Here is a 20592-nt window from a genome sequence, read left to right on the forward strand (position 1 = left end):
TGGAGTAATATTTCGCCCCTATCACTGCCCCTCAGCACACTGAAACACTGATTCACGCCTTTATCACCTCACGATTCGACTACTGCAAAAACATCTTTGACGGCTTTCCTGCCAAAAACCCTAAAAAAAACATCAATACATCCAAAATTCTGCTGCCCGTCTCCTCGCCTACTCCCATCAACTCAACTCAACTCATCTGGATTTATAGAGCACCTTCAAACAACCATCACTGCATACAAAGTGCTGTACATGGAACAACTAACATATGCAACAGTAAAGCAACAAATCACATCACCCCAGTCCTCCAACATCTACCATTCCAGTCTAAATTCTTGTCATCACCTTTAAGGCCCTTCACAACCTTGCCTCCTCCTACCTCACTGACCTCCTTCACTACCTGACCCCGACCTGCAATCTGAGATCTGCCAACGTCAACTTCCTCACCCCTCCCATCCGAACCAAGCGCCGGACCGGGGTAGACAGAGCCTTCTCTTTCGCTGCCCCCTCCCTTCGGAACTCTCTCCCTCATCACAGTACACACACACACTCCCCTCTTTTAAAACGGCACTAAAAACCAGTCACATTGCGCTCTGTTTTTTGTTTGTTTGTTTGTTTGTTTGTTTGTTCCAGCACCAGCTGGCGTATGGGGCGTCACCCTTCAGCGGTGCACCTGTGCCTGATCAAGGCAATCAAGTGGCTGCATACTTAAGGACTCCAACTTCTTGTCTCTTTTGTCAGACTGTTGCTCTTGTTCACTGCTATTGCCCAAGTTCTATGTGATAGATCTCGCGTTCTTGTTCCTCGTCACTCTCCTCATCATAGAATATTTTGGTTTGTGATTATTTGTTAAATCACTCAATTTGGTTTCGTGTGATTGAACTAACCTCATTTCATTTTGCGTATGTCTCGGTGATCATTCTGTCCTTGTAATTGGCAAGCAAGCGCTTTCTGTTCCCATTTGGTTTTCCTGGCTTTTTGTCGTCAGCGCTTTTTGTTGACTACTTTGTCAGTCTCTCGTTTTTCTTTAAATAATCTCTTTTGTTATCGTCATTTATCTCAGTCTGCGTTTATGGGATTCGCACTCCAGTCCAGACCATTTGTCAAAACCCACCTGTCCAGATCTGCTTTTAACCTCTAATGCACAATCATTTGTCCAATATAATCTCTCAACATAAATTCTTTTTGTCTTTATTTTTACACACACTGGCATGTATATCGTTTTTTTATGATTGCCTTATTTTTCCATGGTTTTTTTTTTGTCTGTTACTATGTAAAGTGCCTTTGAGTGGTTTTTTTTTTTACGCTACACAAAAAATATATATTATTTGCTTGGAAAAAAAACAATTTTGCAAGGAGAGTTTTGGAGTACATTTTACATTTATTTAAAAAAAAAAAGTTACTTCAGGGCTGCGGAACAAATTTTTTCAGGTCGGGAGCCGTACTACTCATACTGTGTACCAGTAAATCATTGTGTCTTCAAAAGGAGACTAAAAATGATTGCTCTTGGGAGTCCGAAGCTTCCGCCTGACACCAGCAGTATGCTACTTACACACACCAGGAGTGGCAGGTCTCAGGTGCTCGAGTGGCCATTTCCCAATCTGAAGGTTATGAGTTTGTTCCTGTTGATTGTTTTTAGTTATCATAGATTTGCATATTATTAATGATGAATTGATTATGCTTGCAATAAAGAACGCTTATGCCTGCAGTGATATATTGATTATGCTTGCAATGAAGAACGCTTATGCTTGTAACAATTATATCATACTTTTCATAAAGATATGCTCACATTTATAATAAAGAATGCTTTGTGCACTGTGTGACAGTTGAGGGACCTAACCACCTTTCCGAGAAAGTGGTTGGAAAGAGATAAGTATTAAGACTAAACGAGAGCAAGGTCGGACATTGATGGAGCTGTCAACACCAGCTGCAACTTAGTGTTTTTGTAATGATTGCACACATGTACATAATTTTCACTCACATACACACAGAGTCAAACAAGTTCAGTGTGTTTTCAATAGCCCTCACCCTTTAGGTAGGACACATGCGTGTACAGTATTAGATTCCCCATGAGAAATAAATGAGAGGGCAAGCGGGGAGATCCTGGGGTGACGTGCAGAGAACTGACCTCGCGCTTCTCCTCGTTCCCCCCTCGAGTGATTGGCACCAGAATCAAGCGTCTCCTCTCCTCATTGGGTCTTTATTATGAATGTCTAATTGCTAACTCTGACAGTTCCTCAACCCTTTAGTAAAGTATTTTAAGAAACAATTCAAATTTACTCCCAAACTCTTATTTCTAAGTGGGAAAAAAAATGTCCGATAGTTTTGTTGGGGGTTTTTTTCAAGTAAATATTACTCCACATTTTTGACAGTGCAAAGGAAAAGTTGGCAGCGAAAGACTCCCTTACCCATAATGCACCGCATGACCTGGAGATCTGCAAGTGGAGGGCACTGCAGATAATCAAGATGGGGTGGGACCATTGCGCACATTTTTATTGATAAACACAGTACAAAAGACTCAAGATGATTAGTAAAATTAAAATCAAAACCATTTTTGAATATGTATATGAAAATGATTTTAAGCATTATTTTCAATCATTAAAAAAATATGTCAATTAATTGGAAATGAATGTACATTGCATTTCGAAGATGCTTCTGTATTATGAGCTAAAATGAATAAGAAGCCTCGCTTCGAAAAGTTGCTGATGAATTGGATTTTTGCTCAAACATAAAGAGCACATCATGCTCAAATGGCATTTGCTTAAATAATGTATGCAAACATTGTCGAAGTAGCAGCAAGGTTAGTCACTCCACTGAAGCGACATCTTAAATCCTTTCTAAAACCTGTTAATCTATAATCCGGCTGGCATTTCACAGGCCAATTTAGTCTGTGTGCAAGGCCTGCCCAACAACGTAAAGATCTGGGTGGGAAGCAGAACGTGGCGTTCCCCTCAGGTCTGATTGGCTACCCCATGATTCTTCTTTTCTGGTTGGTTCATCATCCAGTCTGTAACAACAAGAGGAAAATATACAGTATGTATTATTGCAACATACAGTATAATAAAATATTTATATGCCTGGATAGTGAGGCACAAGGACAATGTAATAGAAAGGCAACTCTTTGTTGTGCTCGAACGCTACCGACATGAGTGTGGTAACAGAGTTAACCCAATACCACCACACATCAAAATATAAAAACGATCGAGGGTTTTTTATTATACAATAGACGTTTGTCGACTTACTCAACTCATTTTATCCATCCATTTATCCTGAACAGGGTCGCGGGGAGTTGCTGGAGCCTGTACCAGCTGACTTCAGGTGGAAGGCAGACAACACCCTGAACTGGTCGCCAGTCAGTCGCAGGGGACATGTAGAGACAAATGACCATTCACAAACACATCCACACCATCACTGAGTGGGAATCGATCCCACGCTGCCCGCACAGAAGTCCGGCGAGTGTAACACAACACCATCAGCGACTATCTCTATTTTTTATCACACTATAATATCTATAATTACAACACAGAGCTCACCATTGGAAGTACAGTATTCCCCTCTGTAGAAATTCAAGCTTTGCATGTGTTGCAAGCAGCTCCAGGATTACCTTTTTATGTGAAATATAGCCAATGTTTGAGTACCTCTGCCTTGATGTCCACACTGGAAAAGTTCATACTAAAAATATGCTTCCTGCCTGTGACAAAATCACTCATTTGTGATGTAAGAGGAATGGATAAATGCAATCTTTAGTTAAGTAAACAACCAGTTAATCTAATTCCACATCCAGACAAACTCGCACTCACACAAACATTCACATCTATGGACAATTTAGAGTCTTAAATGAACCTACCTATGAGATTTGAACTGTAAACCTTTCATTTGTAAGGCCAACACGCTAACCAGTGAACTGCCAGATTTGGTATGTGAAACATAACAAATGATTAAAACAAAAATTCTGCGACTGGCTGGCAACCAATTTAGGGTCTTCCCCGACTACTGCCCGAAGATGGCTGGGATAGGCTCCAGCATGCTTGTGACCTTCATGAAGATAAGCAGCTCGGATAATGGGTGGATGGATAAAAAAATAATAATAAATCTCACCCCTGTGTGCATATTGCAGGCTCACTTCCACAGGTCTCAGCCACTGAGAGGACTGGGGGTTGAGGTGGAAAGTTCAAACTTGGTCTTCTTTCTGAAAGACTTTGGCGAATAGAAGGTTGCGGTCCTCGGACTGATGCAGAAGACCTGCCACGTTTGCCGCAGGTATTTGAGAGAAGAGGGCCTCCAACAGCGGTCCAGGCTTCAGACAGTTGAGAGTGTATAAAGGGCTGGGCCTTGAACAGGGATGCAGAAATCGGGCAGAAAACAGAACGTGCATTACTCGTCAACGGAGCAGATTCTTCCGTGCTGTTCTCTCTTGACCACCGTTGCACTTTTGGGGAAGCGGGTGGAGACGGTGCTTTCAAAGGGTATGAAGAGTTGAAAATGTTATGCCGCAAAACTGGTGGACTGGGGAGGCTTTGTTGACCTTCTGGTGGAGTAGTGAGGTTCCTGTTAACTGGGGGAGTGGCTGAAGATGGTGGTGTTGGTGACTTTTTAAAATTGTGGGGACTTGGAAGTCTTCTATGAGAAGACTTTGAAGTAGTCGGTGTAGATGGCAAAATTCGCCCCTTATACAGCATTGAAGTGGCAAGTGGATGACTACTGGTTTCAGATGAGGGAGGCACTTGAGGGACGGTAGTGTTTACTCCAGCCATTAAGAGGTTGTCAATCTCCTGAAGAGTTGTTGAGTCCTCTTGACTAGCAGATTGGCATGCCGCTTCATAATTTGTTGAAGATTTCTCTGAATGTGTATCTGAAGAGTGTTTTAAATACCTGTTTCTTCTGGCTTGCTGCAACAGAGAGGATTTTTTTTCTTTTACATTGTCAATGTCTGTTTTAACATCTGGTTGACTGACATTTGCCTGGGTCGTTGTGACTTGATTATCAAAGTCACCAGGAAAAATTCCCTTAGAACAATTAGGCACACCTCCTTTGCTAGGTAACACTGGTCCAGATTTAACTGATGCTCGTAGTCGCTGGGACAGACCAGCCCTTTTTACCATCGGCGATTTCACAGATTTTATTGCCGCTTCAGCTCCTCCACTGCCTGAAACAATGCTTTCAAATGAATTGTCCATTAAAACTTCTAATGGGGGTGGAGGTAGACTATCCAGGTCTAAAGGATCAGTCTTTTCAGATGAAGTACTCTGGGATCTACAGCTCGTCTTTCCAGTGCTAAGGAAAGCTGTGACATTTCCTAAACCTGGTAACACTGGAACACCACACTTCCGTACCCCCCTAAGTGGCCCCAGAACTTTTGGGCTGTCCATCTCTATTATCCCTTGACTGAAGGTATCTATGAGTTTTTTGACCGAATTCCTGCCTCTACACAGGCCTGAAGATGGTCTTGGTGACAAAGGGGGGCTGGGAGGTGGTGTTGCTTTAACAAGGCCTTTCTGTGTGTCCTTATCTTTTTGCTTGTCATCTTCCTCCGTATTAGTGGTTGATCCAAAGGTTTTGGTAATCGGGGCTACCCTTTCGCGTAGATTGCCATCGTTCTCCAAAGATGAACATTTTGGGTTCATTTTTGGAGAAGCAGCTTGTGAAATTCTCTGGTCTTGTGTAGATGATAGCGTCTTTGTGTTTCCCTTTGTGATTTCCTTGCTTTTGTTTATTTTTTGCAATTTCTGGCCCATTTTTTTCTGAGACCTTTCCAGTTCAGGCAAAGGAGGGTCTTCCCCTTTGCTGCGCAAGAATTCTGCAGAACGGGAACGCCTCTCTTTCGCCAGGGGTGTTGTTTTCACCCCACTTCTTCGAGTAGTTGTTTGAGATCTCTTTAAAGACGATCCCTTTTCATCAGCCCATTGGCCTCTACCCGTTTTTGGACTACCTGCTACTTTTGGTTTGGCACCAGCACTTGGTGGGTGAACAACCTGCATTTTGCCACCAATAGCATTTTTCATTTTGATCGTCATTTCTACATTTTTCGCATTTTCTATGCGCTTGGAAGGTAAACGCCGTGGCTTCTGTTGCTCACAATTGACAAGTGAAGAATTTGATTGTTTTCTCATCCCGAGTTGCCCATTTCCAGTTTCTCCATCCATCTTATAGTTCTCATCATCATCTTCCTCGCCATCATCCAAAGAGACTGATCCCAGGAATGAGTCCCGCTGCACATTGGCCATCATTGTGCACATAGAAGCTAATGAGTTCAACGAAGTGAGGGAAACACTTGGACTTATTTGATTTGCAAGCTTTTTCACCGACCCTCCTGTGACGGAGGTAGATTCCATCGGGCTGAAGGGAGCGGTTCTATTCGTGCCGCCAGATTCACAACTCACACGCCTATGGTGCTTTTCCGATCCGGCGAGAGATTCACTCTCAGCCCCAATACCACTATCCTCACTAAAGAGTGCAGAGTCCTCAGGCCCAAGTTTGCGAAGAGATGCCAATTCAATGCGAGATGTGAGTCGCATTATCCTTGTCTCAACTACACGCTTGACTCTCAGCTTCTCCTCTAAAAGTTCTGAGACTGAAGCAAAGTATTCCACCGCCTCTTCCAGGGCAGAGTCCCCAATTCCTCCAACTGTCTGACTCACATTCTGCATTCTCTGTGTGGTATATTGAAGCAGCTGCTGCAACAAATCAGGCGGGTGTTCAATAGCTGTGCCAGATTTGAAAGGTGCAGCAAATGAGAGTTTTTTCAATTGACTTGGCCAAGCAAGGTGTTCTCCGTTTTCTTTGAGCATTTTTTCTCCTTCTTCAACAATTTCTTCCAGGGCTTGAATGGTTTCTTCAAAACGCAAAGCCATGAATGAAACCATTGGTTGCAGAAATGTTTGAGTTTGAGTTGCTTGTTCCAACAGACCAAGTACAACGTCATATTTGTTTATGCTGGGATTTAAAAAAGCATAAGCAGCTTGGTGAGCTTTTACCAGAGGCTCGGGGAAATCAATTTTCGGCATTTCCTTTTCTTTATTTTTCAGCACTTTCACACCTCTGGAACTTCTTCTTGTTTTTTTCCCCAACTTTCTGTCCGGGTCTCCCTGCTTGGCCCTAGTTTTGTCTTTTTTCTGCATCACTGTGCTGTTCTCCATTCTTTGACTCTTCAATTTGTCCTTATCAAGTATCTCTGGGACAGGCACAGTTGCATACGTATCTTCTTGGGGTGGCATATTTACATCCTTATGAAATACCTGTTTATGTCCAATTGTCTTTTTGTCTTTAGTGTCGCCATCAGTAGCTCCAGTACACTTATGATGATCTCCATTTTTAAAATGCGCTTCTCTGGGCTGCTCTTCGGGTGCAGAGGGCAACATTCTTCCCCGCCTCAAAGAGCCCAGAGCCACCAAATTTTTTCCTTTGGATGGTGAGCATCCCATTCTGGATATTGATAATGATCAGCTTACTCATACATCATCTTGATGACATCACAAAAGTACACCAAGTGGGGAATGATGCAAAGAATATCCAAGGTCTTCAGCCTTCCGCTGTATCTGTTTCCTTCAGATGACACAGACATAGTTAAATCCAATGAATGTCCATTTTGACATATCCTTTCCAGGATTCATAGATGGGAAAAATAAATCCACAGCTCACTGGTATGTTTGAAGAAAAGTCTTGTTGCATGCTCTTGTACACATCTCTGTGTCTGACAAAGGACAAGGAGCTGAAAGGATTAGTGAGGCTTGCAGTGAACCTCGCAGCAAGTACATATGTCACGTTAAAGCATATAAATCTCACCTACTTGTAAGCACATAAGCTCATTTGGGTAATGAGTGTTGGCCTCAGCTAGCTTTGTATAGGCCACACAAAAATATCTTTCAGATTGAATGAAGCATTTGCACGGTGAAATCAACAAAATCAAGGGAATAATGTTAAATAACAAATATTGGCCAATCATGTAAAGTACACATAAGGAACTGCTTTTTGCTGCAGTGTCCCTCATGAGACACAGTTGTACATGCATTAGAGTCGACACTTAAACACATCTACAAGAAACAAATAACACAGAAAACCGGAAATGAAGAGTTGTGATGCCATCATTATTTTTGAAATAATGTGAAATGTTGAAAAGTGATCATGCTGGTCAGATGTTTAAGCAGGTGTTAAAGAGTAAGTCATGTACTTCTGATGTGCAGGGCTCTACAGCGCCAGCGAGAAGGAAGGAAGTGTAGGCGGTCATGACTCAGATGCTGTCAATCTTACAGGATTTTCCCTGATGTCCTGCGATTGGCTGGTGACAAGTTCCAGGATATACGCCACCTCTTAGCTAAAGTCAGCTGGGATAGGCTGCAGCACACCAGGGATAGTAAATGGATGAATGGATTTTCCCTGAGTACTTATTGGTTCTCTCTTTGCATTGGGTAAATATTTTATGGTAGTCATGGGGGCTCCATGGAAAACACGTTTTAATTATTATTTATCTTTGACATTTATCATCATTGTTATAAGAAACATTGGTTTGGTAGGGGGAGGCATGTTGGTGGACTGACAAGGCTTTTCTGTGTGGAATACACATACAAGTACAGTCCAGTAGCTGATTTAACAATTCTTAATTGTCTGTAGGGGTGAAAATAACTGTGAATGCTTGTTTGTCTGTATGTGCCCTGCAATCATCTGGCGATCAGCTCAAGGGGTACCCTGACTCTCACCCAGTGTCAGCTGGGATCCTATTTAGGTTAGGCGATAAAATGAAAGTTCCCTGAGATGGTGCTTCCTCACTTTCATTCTCTGTGCCCATGAAGTTATTGTTTTTAATGCACTTTTATATGTGCATGGGTGTGTGTCTGTGTGGACGAGTGGCAGGATGAGCCTGATCTTTACAATGCAAAGCATTTTGAGTTGCATTTTATTGTGTTAGTGTGTTTTATAAATAAAGTGTGATTGATTGATTGATTCATTCATTCATTCAGTGATAGAGGGGTGTCAAACTCAATGTAGTTCAGGGTCACAGTGCACAATTTAATGTCAAGAGGGACGGATCATTAAAACCATTGCATAATTAATGTAAATAAAATTAGCCGTTTTATAATAATACATTTTATTTATAAGCGCCTTTCAAAATACCCAAGGACACTTTACAGTCAAAAAAGAGCAATAAAACCACAGATAAATAATAAAAGGCAATGAGTTAAACTAAATATGCAACTTTAAATAGGTGGGTTTTGAGATGAGTTTTGAATATAGGAAGAGAGTCAATATTACGGATGTGGGTTTTCTCTGTGTGCATAGAAATACAATTATTTTAGGAAAATGTAATATATTATCAAATATTTATATCATTTTAATGATGCAGTGTGCCATTTTGAATCCATTTGCCGATGCTCGTAGGAGTTCGCAATTGTTTTGCTTTGCTCAGCAGAAGGCAGTTATGTGGGCAGCAACCATATTACGTCATCATCTCAGAATGCATTGCTCAACGAAAACATGGCAGCGGATATGCAAATAAATATACGACAAAGGTGTGAATTTTGATATTATTTTCGAAATATTTATATTACAGTTATGTCACTTATAACCAAATAAATCATGTCAAGCAAACATGTCATTACCTTTAACATGTTTTTGACTTGCAAAAAATGCGACAAATACAGTACACAGCAATTTACCGTAAACCTGTTTACATTCGCCAAGCCGACTTCCATAATGGTGGATAATGACGTAATGATGACGCGATCCCGAGCCCAATAGACTTACTTACCTTTTCAAACCACTCCATGGCAGTCGAAGGCTGAAGTTGTAAAGAAGTCAAAACGAACCAGCGAAAAGAACGAACTTAAGGTGCGGACAAGAAACAAGCTTTCTCTGATAGGAGGTATCGTATACACTGTACATACACACTCTGGAGTACAGTATTATAACGACTGTCATTATTTAAATCACGTTTAGAGGACAGACATTTAAAAATTATTTTGTTAATAATATGAATTTTTGGTAATTTTGTATCAGTCTTAGGTCACGAGTCTTAACTTATTTGCTTTACTGTTTTGTGTGTGTGGGGGGGGTGTACATTGTATTAACCAATACAATATTCATATTACAAAGGGTCAGAATTCCTTTCTTTCCTTATTTATCTATTTACTTTAATCCAGCACCAAAGCAAGCAAAGCGCGCATCCTGGCTCACCTGCGAGGTGCATGGCGCGGAAACCGCCGATGTCACTGCAGTAATTCCCAATTGTACGAAGACAGTGTTGGAAGAAGTGCTGGCTATCAAGATTTGCTCAACAAACGGTCTGTCTTTCCGCTCTCCTAATAGAGATTCTATTCATTAATATACTGTATATTCTGTCTCAAACTGACGAGTGTGAAAGGTAAACCTACACCTTTAATTTCTGGTTAGCTTCAAGCTAACGTTAGCTGCTAAAAATCAAATAAATCGCAAGTAGTGTATTTCGTTATGTGAGGAAATTGATTCAACATGCCGCTTGTAATGGGAGTATCCACGGTGTAGATCATACTAAAAACATACCGGTAATCTATTGATGCTTTCTGCGACATAGCTGAGACGGGCTTGTTCAGTTTATGAAGCACATTTTGGTAATGAGGTAACCTAGCATGTCAAATACGGTTAATTTAAGTACAGTGAGACTTGCTTGAAAGTAACCACTGACGACTACTTGTGTTACAGATATGGAAGCTGTCCTTTTCTGGCCACATCACATTGCTACTGTACTGTAAAGTTGCATTGTTCATAAATGTTTTATATGTAGCTACGGTTCGGTTCTATATTGTTCTTGAAATAAAGGTGAAAAAGAACAGGTCACATGGGAATCCAACTTTATTCCTTCATCATCTGTTTTGTAAAACAGAATCAAAACAACCTGACCAAGAATACAATGGTCATGAGTATTACTGTAAATGTCATATCACGGGTTCAAGTTTAAAGAATTGCTTGAAAATGGTATTGAATGTTGAATATTGTGAAAGACCTTTAAATTTTTTCTGTGTAAAAACTATTGTGTCTTGTGAGTGAATCACATTTGAATGGTACTGAACTGTTCATCATGTAAATTGACATCAAAGATTTCCTGTCCTTATCACAGCAGACTGGCTTTCAACTTGAGTGACCCAGACAGACGCATGATGAAACGGAGAGCCCAGTGGTGCCGAATCACCACCTCCTGTGGAATAACCTCCAGAGAGACCCCACTCCGGGCCCAAAACAACCATGAAGAACAGTGTCCACCAAAGAAGAGCAACTGCAGGAGTGGAATGTATTGCCTTGGGAGGTCTCTGTTACCAACCATTGTTGTTCAGCAAGAGGAAATGACATCATACTTAAAACTTTTTGGTGAGGAACATTCACATTGCTCTTCATTGCATGCTCAAATGAATCATGATGAACTTCATTTCAGATGATGATCTAATCCATGACTTTTTATTGATGGACTGTTGCTGTAAAATGACCGACAAGGTATAAGGCATCTACTTTTCCGAAGAAAATAGTGATCTTAAAGGCCCAACTCATGGCTTTTCAAATCTATTTTTCAGTATCTTCTGGCCATGGTTTTTGTCTACTTCAAAAGGTCAAGTTTGACCATTGCAGAATACACCAAGAAGAACTTTTTCATTGCACTGTAAGTTCACAGAAAGTTACCAGGCTCCAGACACTAAATTGGGTACAACTGCACAATCAAAATTTCCCCCTTTACGCAAGTCACACTATTCCCTCATGATTTTAATGTCTGAGCCGTATGCCCCAATCTTACCACAAATTACTTCTGAGCAAGTTGGAACCCCAACAATCAGCTGACATCCTGACATTGTAGGTATCTTGCCAACACCATGGAGGAAGAGGACGAGGAGCATAAATATGAGATATTTCCTTGGGCGCTGGGTAAGACCTGGAGAAAGAGGTTTAAACATTTCCTCAAGCAGAGGGACAAGCTCTGGGTGCGCACAAAGTTCAGAGCGGCTGTCAGCAAGCGCTGCTGTGAAGAGGTAAACAAACAGAATTGACAGTTCAGACCTGCAAATTATGTTCCCGTCTGAAATTTTCCATGAACTGTTTTTAATTTAATGTCATACCATAAGCGCTGTCAAGCCTCGATTCCCTTTTCTCTTGTCTCGTTGAATGAAGGTTTTTGTACTTACAGGTGATGGCAATCGTGCCATCTCACTTTGTGTGGAAACGTGAGCGCTCAGAGCAACACAGTGGCACTCGCAGGGATGATGACCTAACAGTCTGGTTTCCTCGCGGACCGACAGCCTCTCCAGTCCCTTGTACCCTCTGTAACCGCAAGAGCACGTTTAATCAGCGGCTCCGCGGCGCTCTTCAATCCCCCGGCACTCTGGCCACTCAGCTGAATTTGGAGAATACTCCACCCAGGTCCATTGCCACTTGCAGGGAGAGCATTGAGACTCGTGACAAAATCCAGCATTCTTTGGGCTTCCCTGAGGAACCAGGTAGGTATCCTAACCAGATCCACTCTTATGTGTGTTAACATACAGCTGGCATACTATGAAAAAGGCATCTTATAATAATATCCAACTTAATGTACTGTAAATTAGCATGAGGCAGCTTCTATTAGTGAGGCAGCTAAAATGCCCATTGCTCCTTCCCTGGAATCAAAGAGCAGGTGAACTTTGTAACACGTAAAGTGGGAATTCAGAGCTGTGTGTCCATGTATTAGTCGGATTTGTTATTGCACTGTATATAGCAACATAAACTATCAGTCCAGGGTGTACTCTATCCTGCCTCCCTCTCCTACTAAGTGTGCCAAAATAGGTTCCCGCTTTGCTTTGACCCGCAACAGGATTAACAGTGGTATTATTTATTTGTACTGTAAATTTTACAGGCACATTAGGTACACCCGTACAAGCTAATGAGGTCCAATAAAAGAGTTTGTCGATGTCTACTTCATCACATAGAGATTCATTGCCAAAATTTTGGTTACTTAGCATGGATGGATAGCGACTAAAACATCATATGCTATTTTATGTTTTGTTCCCATAGTATTTTGTAGCATGAATCCTATACAACAAACAACAAATCTGATAAAGAATCATTTACAACAAACAGTCATAATAAGTGCAAGCAGTTCAGTAAGACAGTTAAGTGCAATAAAAAAAAGGACTTACTTGATTTAGACAGCAGTTGACTCTTGACACAGTTGTCCCAAAGCAAAATAAAGCAGAAAAAACTGTCAACTACCGTCAGTCTGTGATTTACATATATTTTTTCTCCTAATATAATCAATTATTAGTTGACATGTTTCTGTCCTCTCCGGTAGGCAATTCATCCTCCAACTCTTCCACGGGCTGGATCAATAAATAGTCCAGTGTCTCATCACATCGGCATAGTTCTCAACTTCCTGTTTCAAACTCCCACCATGTTGGCATTTCTACTTTGACGCAGACTTCGTTTACCAACAACGCCCATAAATAGAATTCGGTGGATGAATTACTACTGGAATTGTGTTTAACATTCAAGATAACTGTTGTCTGTAAAACACCAACAATATGATTGAAAAACATATTTATTCCTTACACTGTTCTTGCTATTTATCGATGTTATTTATTTATTTAAATGCTTGCAGCATTATATTTGACAACCATCAATATATACACATTAACCCTGTGTTTGGGAGAATTTAAGCCACGATTCCTCAAGTTGGTGTCACATACTTAAGATGTTGCTGTTTTGAACTGTCAATAAAGACTATCTGAAATTCTGTATTTTTGATTATGCTTGGAATTGCTCGCAGCTTTCCGCAAATTTGATGATTATTTTATTTTTCCAATTCGTTGGCTTTGGGAGATAAAACAAATTCCCAAGTAACTGATGAATAATGATTAAATCAGAAGTGGGTAGGTGGGTGGATTTCACACGCATGAGGTTGCAATCGTCAAATGATGTACAATTTGAGACTGATTGAAATGATTTTTTTTAGCTTTGGGAAATGTCTGCATTGTGAGTGCAATTCTAGTCAAGTGTGCGACCAGTGTGTTTATCGCTGATTTTTCTCCTTTCTCCTGTTTCATCCTTGTTCCTTGAAAGGCACTACGTAAATAATAGCTGCAATTATTCAAATCCAGATACTTTGCAGTAATAGCAATGTAACAATAACCAAAGATACCAAAAGTATTCAGTCAGTTTCTTTATTTTACACAATACAAACATATACAGAAACAAAAATTATCTCCCGTATTTTCTTCTCCCAACAGCCTGAGCAGCTACCTCACAAACTTCCTCAGTTTCACCAGGAATGCTGGAAATATAAGATAACAAACACGTGTTTATAAATAAATAATAATAATAATAAATAACAAACATTTAAATCCTGATAAAACGGTCCCACCTGAGTGGCTCAACTGTTGTGGGTGAGGTCTGGCAATGTACGGGATGCTCCCAAAGGGTGGATGTTCCTCTGGAACTGAATACAGGTGGTGTCACCGCACTTGTGAATTTCATAAGAGTCAAACACAGTAAAGTCACCTTGTTCTGCCTCATCTGAAGTGTCTCCCTCTTCGCTCGGGGCTTCATTGAGGGTCGGCGCTTTCTTTGAGCAATACCGCCCATCTTTAAGAAGGGCAGGACCAACAAGCCAGTCCCGGATCGGAACCTCAAAGATGCGTTCGCACAGCAAAGGGAGCGCTGAGCATCGAAGCCCTTCCAGCAGGTCGATCACTTGTGTTATGCTGAGGGGGCACAAGGGGGTCAGGAACAAAAAAAAAAAAAAAACATGAACAAAGTGTGACCTGTGTACAAAATCTGTTGAGGCAGACAGTAAACCCCAAGTGGTTAAGAAATGTGGAAAAGTGAAGTTTGATGACGAACAAAATCAAAATGAATGTGCAACACAATACAATTAGAACAACAGAGAATGGGGTGCAGCACGGTGGACTCGTGGCTTTCTTGAAGAAAAATACAGTACGCACTTGGCGAGGTAGACAGCACATACGGCTCCAGCCTGCAGATGTGGAATCACATTGGGCAAAACAAGCTGTGGATTGATCAGATCAAGAGCAACCTGCAACGGATGTAATCCAATCAGTAAAACGCTTGTCGTCACCAAACCTGCACCCGCAGCGTTGCTTCAAAAACACCGCTGCCACTTCTAACACTTAACACTTACCGCATCGAATGTCCGGCGGGCGAGAAGAGATGAAGCCGTACAAAGGTCAGCGTGATGGAAATCGATATTATCAGGCCACTCCTCCCCTTGCCGCGCTCGCCACGAATCCCTCCAGCGCTGGTAGTTGAGCATCGCTCTTCTGAGGTGATCGTCTCTGACATCAACACTCAGCACGCTGCCCCTCGAGCCCACTGAGGAAAATTTCTAAACCTTTTATATTTTATACAAAATAACATCTAGAAAAAATACAGATATACTGCCCTTGTTAATGCATCGTAAAAATAAATTAAGTAAAAATTGTATCAATGTAAAAGTTTAAAAACAAAGAGTTCAAGATTAAATTAAAATGTATTGCACTCAAAAGTGAAATAGAACTAAATTGTACAGGTCCAGCTCCATAAAATCATTTAGAATATTGGAGATAGCTGTTGAAAATATATTTCAGTGGTTAAACTCATGTGCATTCAATGAATATGAGCTTCACTTTTTGAACAGAAATAAAATGACGCTGATGATCCATGACGTCGCCACGAAATACCACTTTTATTCTCCGTGCCAAGTTTCGTTGTTTTTATTGTTAATATGGTTTTAAATAGTAAATCTGTGGGCGATTTGAGTCGTGAAACTTACTTAGGTGCAGCGGGCTAGCATCTTAGCTCCACCACAGCAGGACAGCTCAAATTTTTCTTCGGATATGTTATGTATGATAAAATCGGTCCTTCGGTGAGTACGTTCCAAACAATGAATAGCGGTCACCGCTTCCTTCTTTCCACTGCGTGTGGAGGGCACGACCTCTCCCTCTCAATGTTATCATAAAATAATGACTCAGTGGTGGGTGCATACCTGCCCGAGACAAAAACAGAGACATGGCTCCAGACCCAGAGCCTGCCTCCAGCACACAGTCTCCCTCTGTGACGTCCATCATCATCAGCATTGCGCTGGCGTCCTGTGTGATAGAAGTAGATTGCACCCAACCTGTGAGCAGTCTGATCCACAACTTAACATCTGCAAATATAGTCGATATACTGTGAAAAGTCTACACACAACCCTGTTCAAATTCTAGGTTTTTGTGATATAGACAAATAATTTTGAATATTTTACCTTTCACTTAAGTCAGAGGTAAAGGAAACATTTTTACTCATCAAAAAAAATACACTGTTTATCCTGCTCATCGGGGAAAAAAAATAAGACTTGCAAAATATTTATTTTAACATTTCATATTCATTACTTTTCTCCGATGCAAAGTGACTTCTGAGTTGTAGAGCAGCACCTTAGTGGCCTCTGTTGACCAGCTGCAATTGGTAGAATATTGAACACATTGACCAGTCGCCACTGGTATCATGTAAGCAAAAAGTAACACATTCCGGTTTGTATTTTTATTTATTTATTTTGTCTATACCTTTGGGTAGGAGATAGCAGGGCCCCTCTTCATATACAGCACATAATCATCCAAACTGGCACGTCGTATGAAGATGGGGATCCCTCTGCTTGTTCTCTGGAAGTGACCTGCAGGCTGCTCAACTACATCATCATGCAGGATAATCCCCCAGCTGCTCATCAAACGTGTTCCAATCTGAAGCTGGAACATCTTCTTGAACTCCACACGCCTTTTTCGATGATACTCGGCCACTAGCAACTCCCCGTAAGCAATCGTGGTCTTTTGTGGGAGAGCGGGTAACATCCATCGTGTTGCATCAAAATGGCACTTTGATGTGTCGGACTGTGCAGCCACATCAGTGCATGTGTCTGAATTATATTCTTTCAAAGATGCTTCGTTACATGCATCTAAAACAGGATTTTGCTGTTGTTTGGACATCGTTGCACTGTGTTCTTCTTCCACACATGTTTCCTCTTCGTGTGGCTGGTTCTCTTCTCTCAGTTGCATCACTTCAGGGCTCAGTGCATCCTGTGGTAGCATGGTGCTTATCCTCTCCAGGGGAGACAAAGATCTCCTCCTGGACAATTGCGATTGCCGAGTAACGCTCGTGGAGTTCAGTTTTGTTTGAGAGCTATCTCTGGCATCATTGCTATATTTCACACAGCCTGTTGAAAACGTTTTTATTTCCGGTCTACTGGAATTAAATTTTACAAAAATGTATCTGTGTCTGTGATGCGCAAGGGGAGCTGTGTGAATACGTACCAGTGTGGACAAAATAAGAAGTCCATCACGGGGTATTTGTAATGTCATTACGTCAAACTAGATTAACTTAAAAACTATGAATTAAGATGTAGATTTTGTCTCACCTAAGTTACTAAACGTGATCAAATAAAGCATTTTACAATGACCATAACGACGTACCTTGCTAAAATATCAGCGATCAGAGAGGAAATAGGCATTTTTGTCACCAGTATTACTCCGAAGTATACTTGTTTTAGAAGGTCGCCATGCTTGAAAACGCAATTTGTTGGCGTCATAAATGCGCGACAGTCGTTTAATCGAGTACATCCAGCAGAGGGCGGTGTTGCAGTTGAGACTGGCAAGAGCCTGTTTTGGTTCTGAAATGCGAGACAACCCATTGGCCATGCAAAGCAAAGAGTGAGCGCTGCTTTCTGCTGGTCAGAAGTAGTTATTGCAACCTTCTGATACAATACCATATTTTTTCTACCCTTTAAAAATGAGCAGTAAGAGAAAATGACTCTCGAAATCAGAACAAAATAATAAATGTAGAAAAATATATAAACTGCTCAAAAAAGTCAAGCGAAAACTCGGAGCTACATTGTGCTGTTTAAGTGTTCCCTTTATTCTTTTCGATCAGTATATTTCTATATGAACCAATTTGGAATTTAAATGTATGTATACCACTGGCAGAGAGCGGATCGCCAGCGGGTGGCCAGCGGAGGGATCACACACCCCGCCGCCCACCCGCCTGACGGTCCGCGACAAAGCGGAGGAGGTGGTGGGAGTTCACAGTCTGTCTCAATCTGTCGCTACACATTTTATTTTGGGTTTCTGGAACACACCAAATATTGTTTCCACAATGTGGCTCTTCATCGCTGTAAATTTGTGCAAGTATAGGTTAAAACTCTGCTTTTTACCCATACGTATGATTAAAGTATTTAAAGCTTCTTTTCCCCTAAATATTGTTCTTGCACTTTATGTTCTTTCACAATTTTATAAAGCTTTTTTACTTCTTTACATTGATTTTCAGTGTCTTTAATCTTCATTTTCTTTTAAAAGTTGTACCGGTACTTTGAATTACATGCAGCACATTAGCACAGTTAGCTCGTGTATGAAATGTGCTATATAAATCAAGCTGCCCTGCCTTAAAATGAAACATAAACAGTTCAAAATACCCTGCAATCTGAATTATGACGCCAAAAGATTAATATATATCCAAATATATTTTTTGTGCAGAAATTTTGTGAAACAGCAATAGAGTGTTGACAATCTGAGTTATTTGCTGACTGGTATTTAGGTAATCTCCTCCTCTCCAAAACCAGAGTTTAAAAAAAACATCAAGTATCATTGAGAAGACAGTTGGATGAGTGCACTTGGTTTTGCTTTTCCTATTCGTAAACACTTAATTGTTTACGAATTTAACACAAAGTTAAAGAAATAACTCGGGACACAGGGAAAATTGTCTTCAATATCGGCGGGAGGGACTCTGAGAGCGAACGATGGTAGTTGCCCCGATGATCACACACTCCCCTCCCTCTCCGCCGGTTCGAATTTTTATTGCAAAATACAAGAAAAACACTACCCCCGAGATTTGCATACCGCGCCCCCCCCCCCCCCCCCGGTCCGGTCCCCACAGTAGTGATCTGATCTACCCAAATACACAAGTCACAGACTTTGCTGATGACAAATGTCCACCTGGGTGCGACAGCTGTTCCCAAACCGTCTTTTGGTATTCAACAGCTCTTTGTTCCCAATTCGTTTATTCCTGTGATTGAGTCAAGCCTTTTTCCATCTGTTCGCCCCCCTTGCTTTGACGTGATTACTCAAGAAAAGGCCCTCTGCCCAAACAGCCGACACCTCTGCGCTGAGTATGTCCAGACATGCCCAAATTAACCGAAATGTTAAACATGATACAATTTTGTTCATAGATTTCTCTCTCAACACTCCATTAGACGCGATGATGATGCAGTTTACAGTTCACTGATAATCCCTGGTCACTTCAGCACACACGTCTGTTCTATCCACGTTTGTTTTTGTGCTGTCAAGGTTCAATGTAATGATTTCTCAGAACTCAAGCGACTTGACATGACTGATTGATGAGTCCTACATCGTTTCTTCACGCTATACAAAACTTTGTTTTTTATTAATCAGAAGCATAAAATGACAAGAGTCACCCATTTATAAATAAAGAAGACGAATGCTCTCCTAATATAGCCGAGCTCCATCTATGTGTGACATTCTTTTTCATGACAGTGAAACTTATTCAGCTGACTGCATTCCTCCCCTCTATTCATGCCACCGTACAAAGGGTCATACAGAGGTCTTGTTTTCACTATGCACTCAAAGTTGAGTGAGACCAGCAGCCAACTCTCTCCAGGTGTTCTGTAGCTTTTGATATACACGCAATCTGATCTTCTTTCAAAATGGAAAAAACACAGCAAGTTCATTTGTGAGTATTCTGCAACCAAAATGCAAATACTGTATACTCATTTAACAGTTGCATGACTTCTTGTCTAACTGGTCCCACTGATATTAGTAGGGGTTTCCCACTTTCAGAACATTGGTTGTTTTTACAGTGTACTGTATGTAGCTCAAAGGTGGTTAAGTCACATGGCCTTGTTGAGAACATGTTGAGTCATCTGCTAATGAATACTAATACTTGTTCACTACAAGTACTTCTGAAATGATACAGTGAAGAATAAATTACATCTTATGCAGAGATTTATTAGCATGCTGTATGTTCTAGAACAGTTCAACTGAACTACTCCTCCGAGAACAGGATGGTGTTGATGTATCATTTATTACGAGGGATCTTTCTTTTTGTTCGATTTCATTTTTCCCATAGCAAAGAACACATAAATCATGAGCTTCATTGCCATCGCAAACTCATTCATCCATTTGCTATAATGCTCCTCTTTTGGGTCTGTTACTGTTCCGGAATGGTCCGGAAGATAATCGGACTTTCCAAACATGGACCCACATGGAATTGAACAAAAATGATTTACTTATCCCAAAAAATGCTCTGTAGTTTTATGATCATGTGACGTTAATCTTATAACCTATAGTGCGTGCCTATGGAGAGGAAAAGGCTTAACCCTTTAATGCATGACCCATCAAGGAATAGCCATAAAAGTCAGATTTTTGGGGAACTGAGATGTTCATTAACCCTTATAACAAAATCCACAAAAATATTTTTGCCACATCATGTTGTTTTAGATATTTGTCATATTCCATTTATAAGCATTATGTAGATTACATCTGAAAAAGAACATTTGGGGAAAATCATATTTTAAACCTGCAGTATCTAATTTGTTACAGATTATTCAATGTAATATCAAGAACGAGTTACATAATG

General features: G+C 40.9%; 3 protein-coding genes across 7 annotated transcripts; 1 reads left to right on the plus strand and 2 right to left on the minus strand.

Annotated features, from left to right (window-relative positions):
• Window positions 1-2469: 2469 nt before the first annotated feature.
• On the minus strand, window positions 2470-7722 carry pcare1 (photoreceptor cilium actin regulator 1). 3 transcript variants are annotated; one of them, XR_015102724.1, is made up of 3 exons: window positions 4096-7722; window positions 3245-3339; window positions 2470-3004 (listed from the first exon to the last, which is right to left on the minus strand). XR_015102724.1 is itself a non-coding variant. In XM_086128178.1 (2 exons), exons 1-2 carry the CDS (start codon window positions 7416-7418, stop codon window positions 2881-2883), a joined length of 3447 nt encoding a protein of 1148 aa, XP_085984304.1. In that variant the 5' UTR covers window positions 7419-7722; the 3' UTR covers window positions 2470-2880. The 3 variants fall into 3 exon arrangements, 1 of the variants encoding a protein (XP_085984304.1); XR_015102723.1 differs by having other exon boundaries at window positions 3240-3339; XM_086128178.1 differs by lacking the exon at window positions 3245-3339.
• A 2063-nt stretch (window positions 7723-9785) lies between these two features.
• On the plus strand, window positions 9786-13422 carry spdya (speedy/RINGO cell cycle regulator family member A). 2 transcript variants are annotated; one of them, XM_086127669.1, is made up of 8 exons: window positions 9786-9853; window positions 10131-10271; window positions 11084-11331; window positions 11396-11454; window positions 11532-11617; window positions 11810-11981; window positions 12137-12446; window positions 13274-13422. In XM_086127669.1, exons 3-8 carry the CDS (start codon window positions 11121-11123, stop codon window positions 13315-13317), a joined length of 882 nt encoding a protein of 293 aa, XP_085983795.1. In that variant the 5' UTR covers window positions 9786-9853; window positions 10131-10271; window positions 11084-11120; the 3' UTR covers window positions 13318-13422. The 2 variants fall into 2 exon arrangements, with proteins under 2 accessions (XP_085983795.1, XP_085983794.1); XM_086127668.1 differs by lacking the exons at window positions 9786-9853; window positions 10131-10271 and having other exon boundaries at window positions 10331-11331.
• Window positions 13423-14127: 705 nt separating this feature from the next.
• trmt61b (tRNA methyltransferase 61B) lies at window positions 14128-17512 on the minus strand. 2 transcript variants are annotated; one of them, XM_086128205.1, is made up of 7 exons: window positions 16518-17512; window positions 15962-16064; window positions 15119-15309; window positions 14922-15013; window positions 14479-14681; window positions 14342-14416; window positions 14128-14251 (listed from the first exon to the last, which is right to left on the minus strand). In XM_086128205.1, the coding sequence occupies exons 1-7, from the start codon at window positions 17304-17306 to the stop codon at window positions 14217-14219; spliced, it is 1488 nt and encodes a 495-aa protein (XP_085984331.1). In that variant the 5' UTR covers window positions 17307-17512; the 3' UTR covers window positions 14128-14216. The 2 variants fall into 2 exon arrangements, with proteins under 2 accessions (XP_085984331.1, XP_085984330.1); XM_086128204.1 differs by having other exon boundaries at window positions 14342-14681.
• Between the last annotated feature and the right edge of the window lie 3080 nt (window positions 17513-20592).

The sequence above is a fragment of the Hippocampus guttulatus genome, chromosome 13 (genome assembly GCF_054856545.1).
Source record: "Hippocampus guttulatus isolate MCC_2025c chromosome 13, RoL_Hgut_1.0, whole genome shotgun sequence".
Lineage (NCBI taxonomy): Eukaryota > Metazoa > Chordata > Actinopteri > Syngnathiformes > Syngnathidae > Hippocampus > Hippocampus guttulatus.

Excerpts from the sequence above, each read along its gene's own strand:
- pcare1 (XM_086128178.1), bottom strand. The coding sequence starts at position 7,418 with ATGGGATGCTCACCATCCAAAGGAAAAAATTTGGTGGCTCTGGGCTCT. Across the intron at positions 3,005-4,095 it reads CCTGCAATATGCACACAGGG|ACTGGATGATGAACCAACCA; the intron begins GTGAGATTTATT and ends TTGTTGTTACAG.
- spdya (XM_086127668.1), top strand. The coding sequence starts at position 11,025 with ATGGTACTGAACTGTTCATCATGTAAATTGACATCAAAGATTTCCTGT. Across the intron at positions 11,455-11,531 it reads GCTGTAAAATGACCGACAAG|TATCTTCTGGCCATGGTTTT; the intron begins GTATAAGGCATC and ends TCTATTTTTCAG. Across the intron at positions 11,618-11,809 it reads AAGAACTTTTTCATTGCACT|GTATCTTGCCAACACCATGG; the intron begins GTAAGTTCACAG and ends CTGACATTGTAG.
- trmt61b (XM_086128204.1), bottom strand. The coding sequence starts at position 17,306 with ATGACATTACAAATACCCCGTGATGGACTTCTTATTTTGTCCACACTG. Across the intron at positions 15,310-15,961 it reads TCTGTTTTTGTCTCGGGCAG|TGGGCTCGAGGGGCAGCGTG; the intron begins GTATGCACCCAC and ends AATTTTCCTCAG. Across the intron at positions 14,682-14,921 it reads TGTGCTGTCTACCTCGCCAA|CATAACACAAGTGATCGACC; the intron begins GTGCGTACTGTA and ends GTGCCCCCTCAG.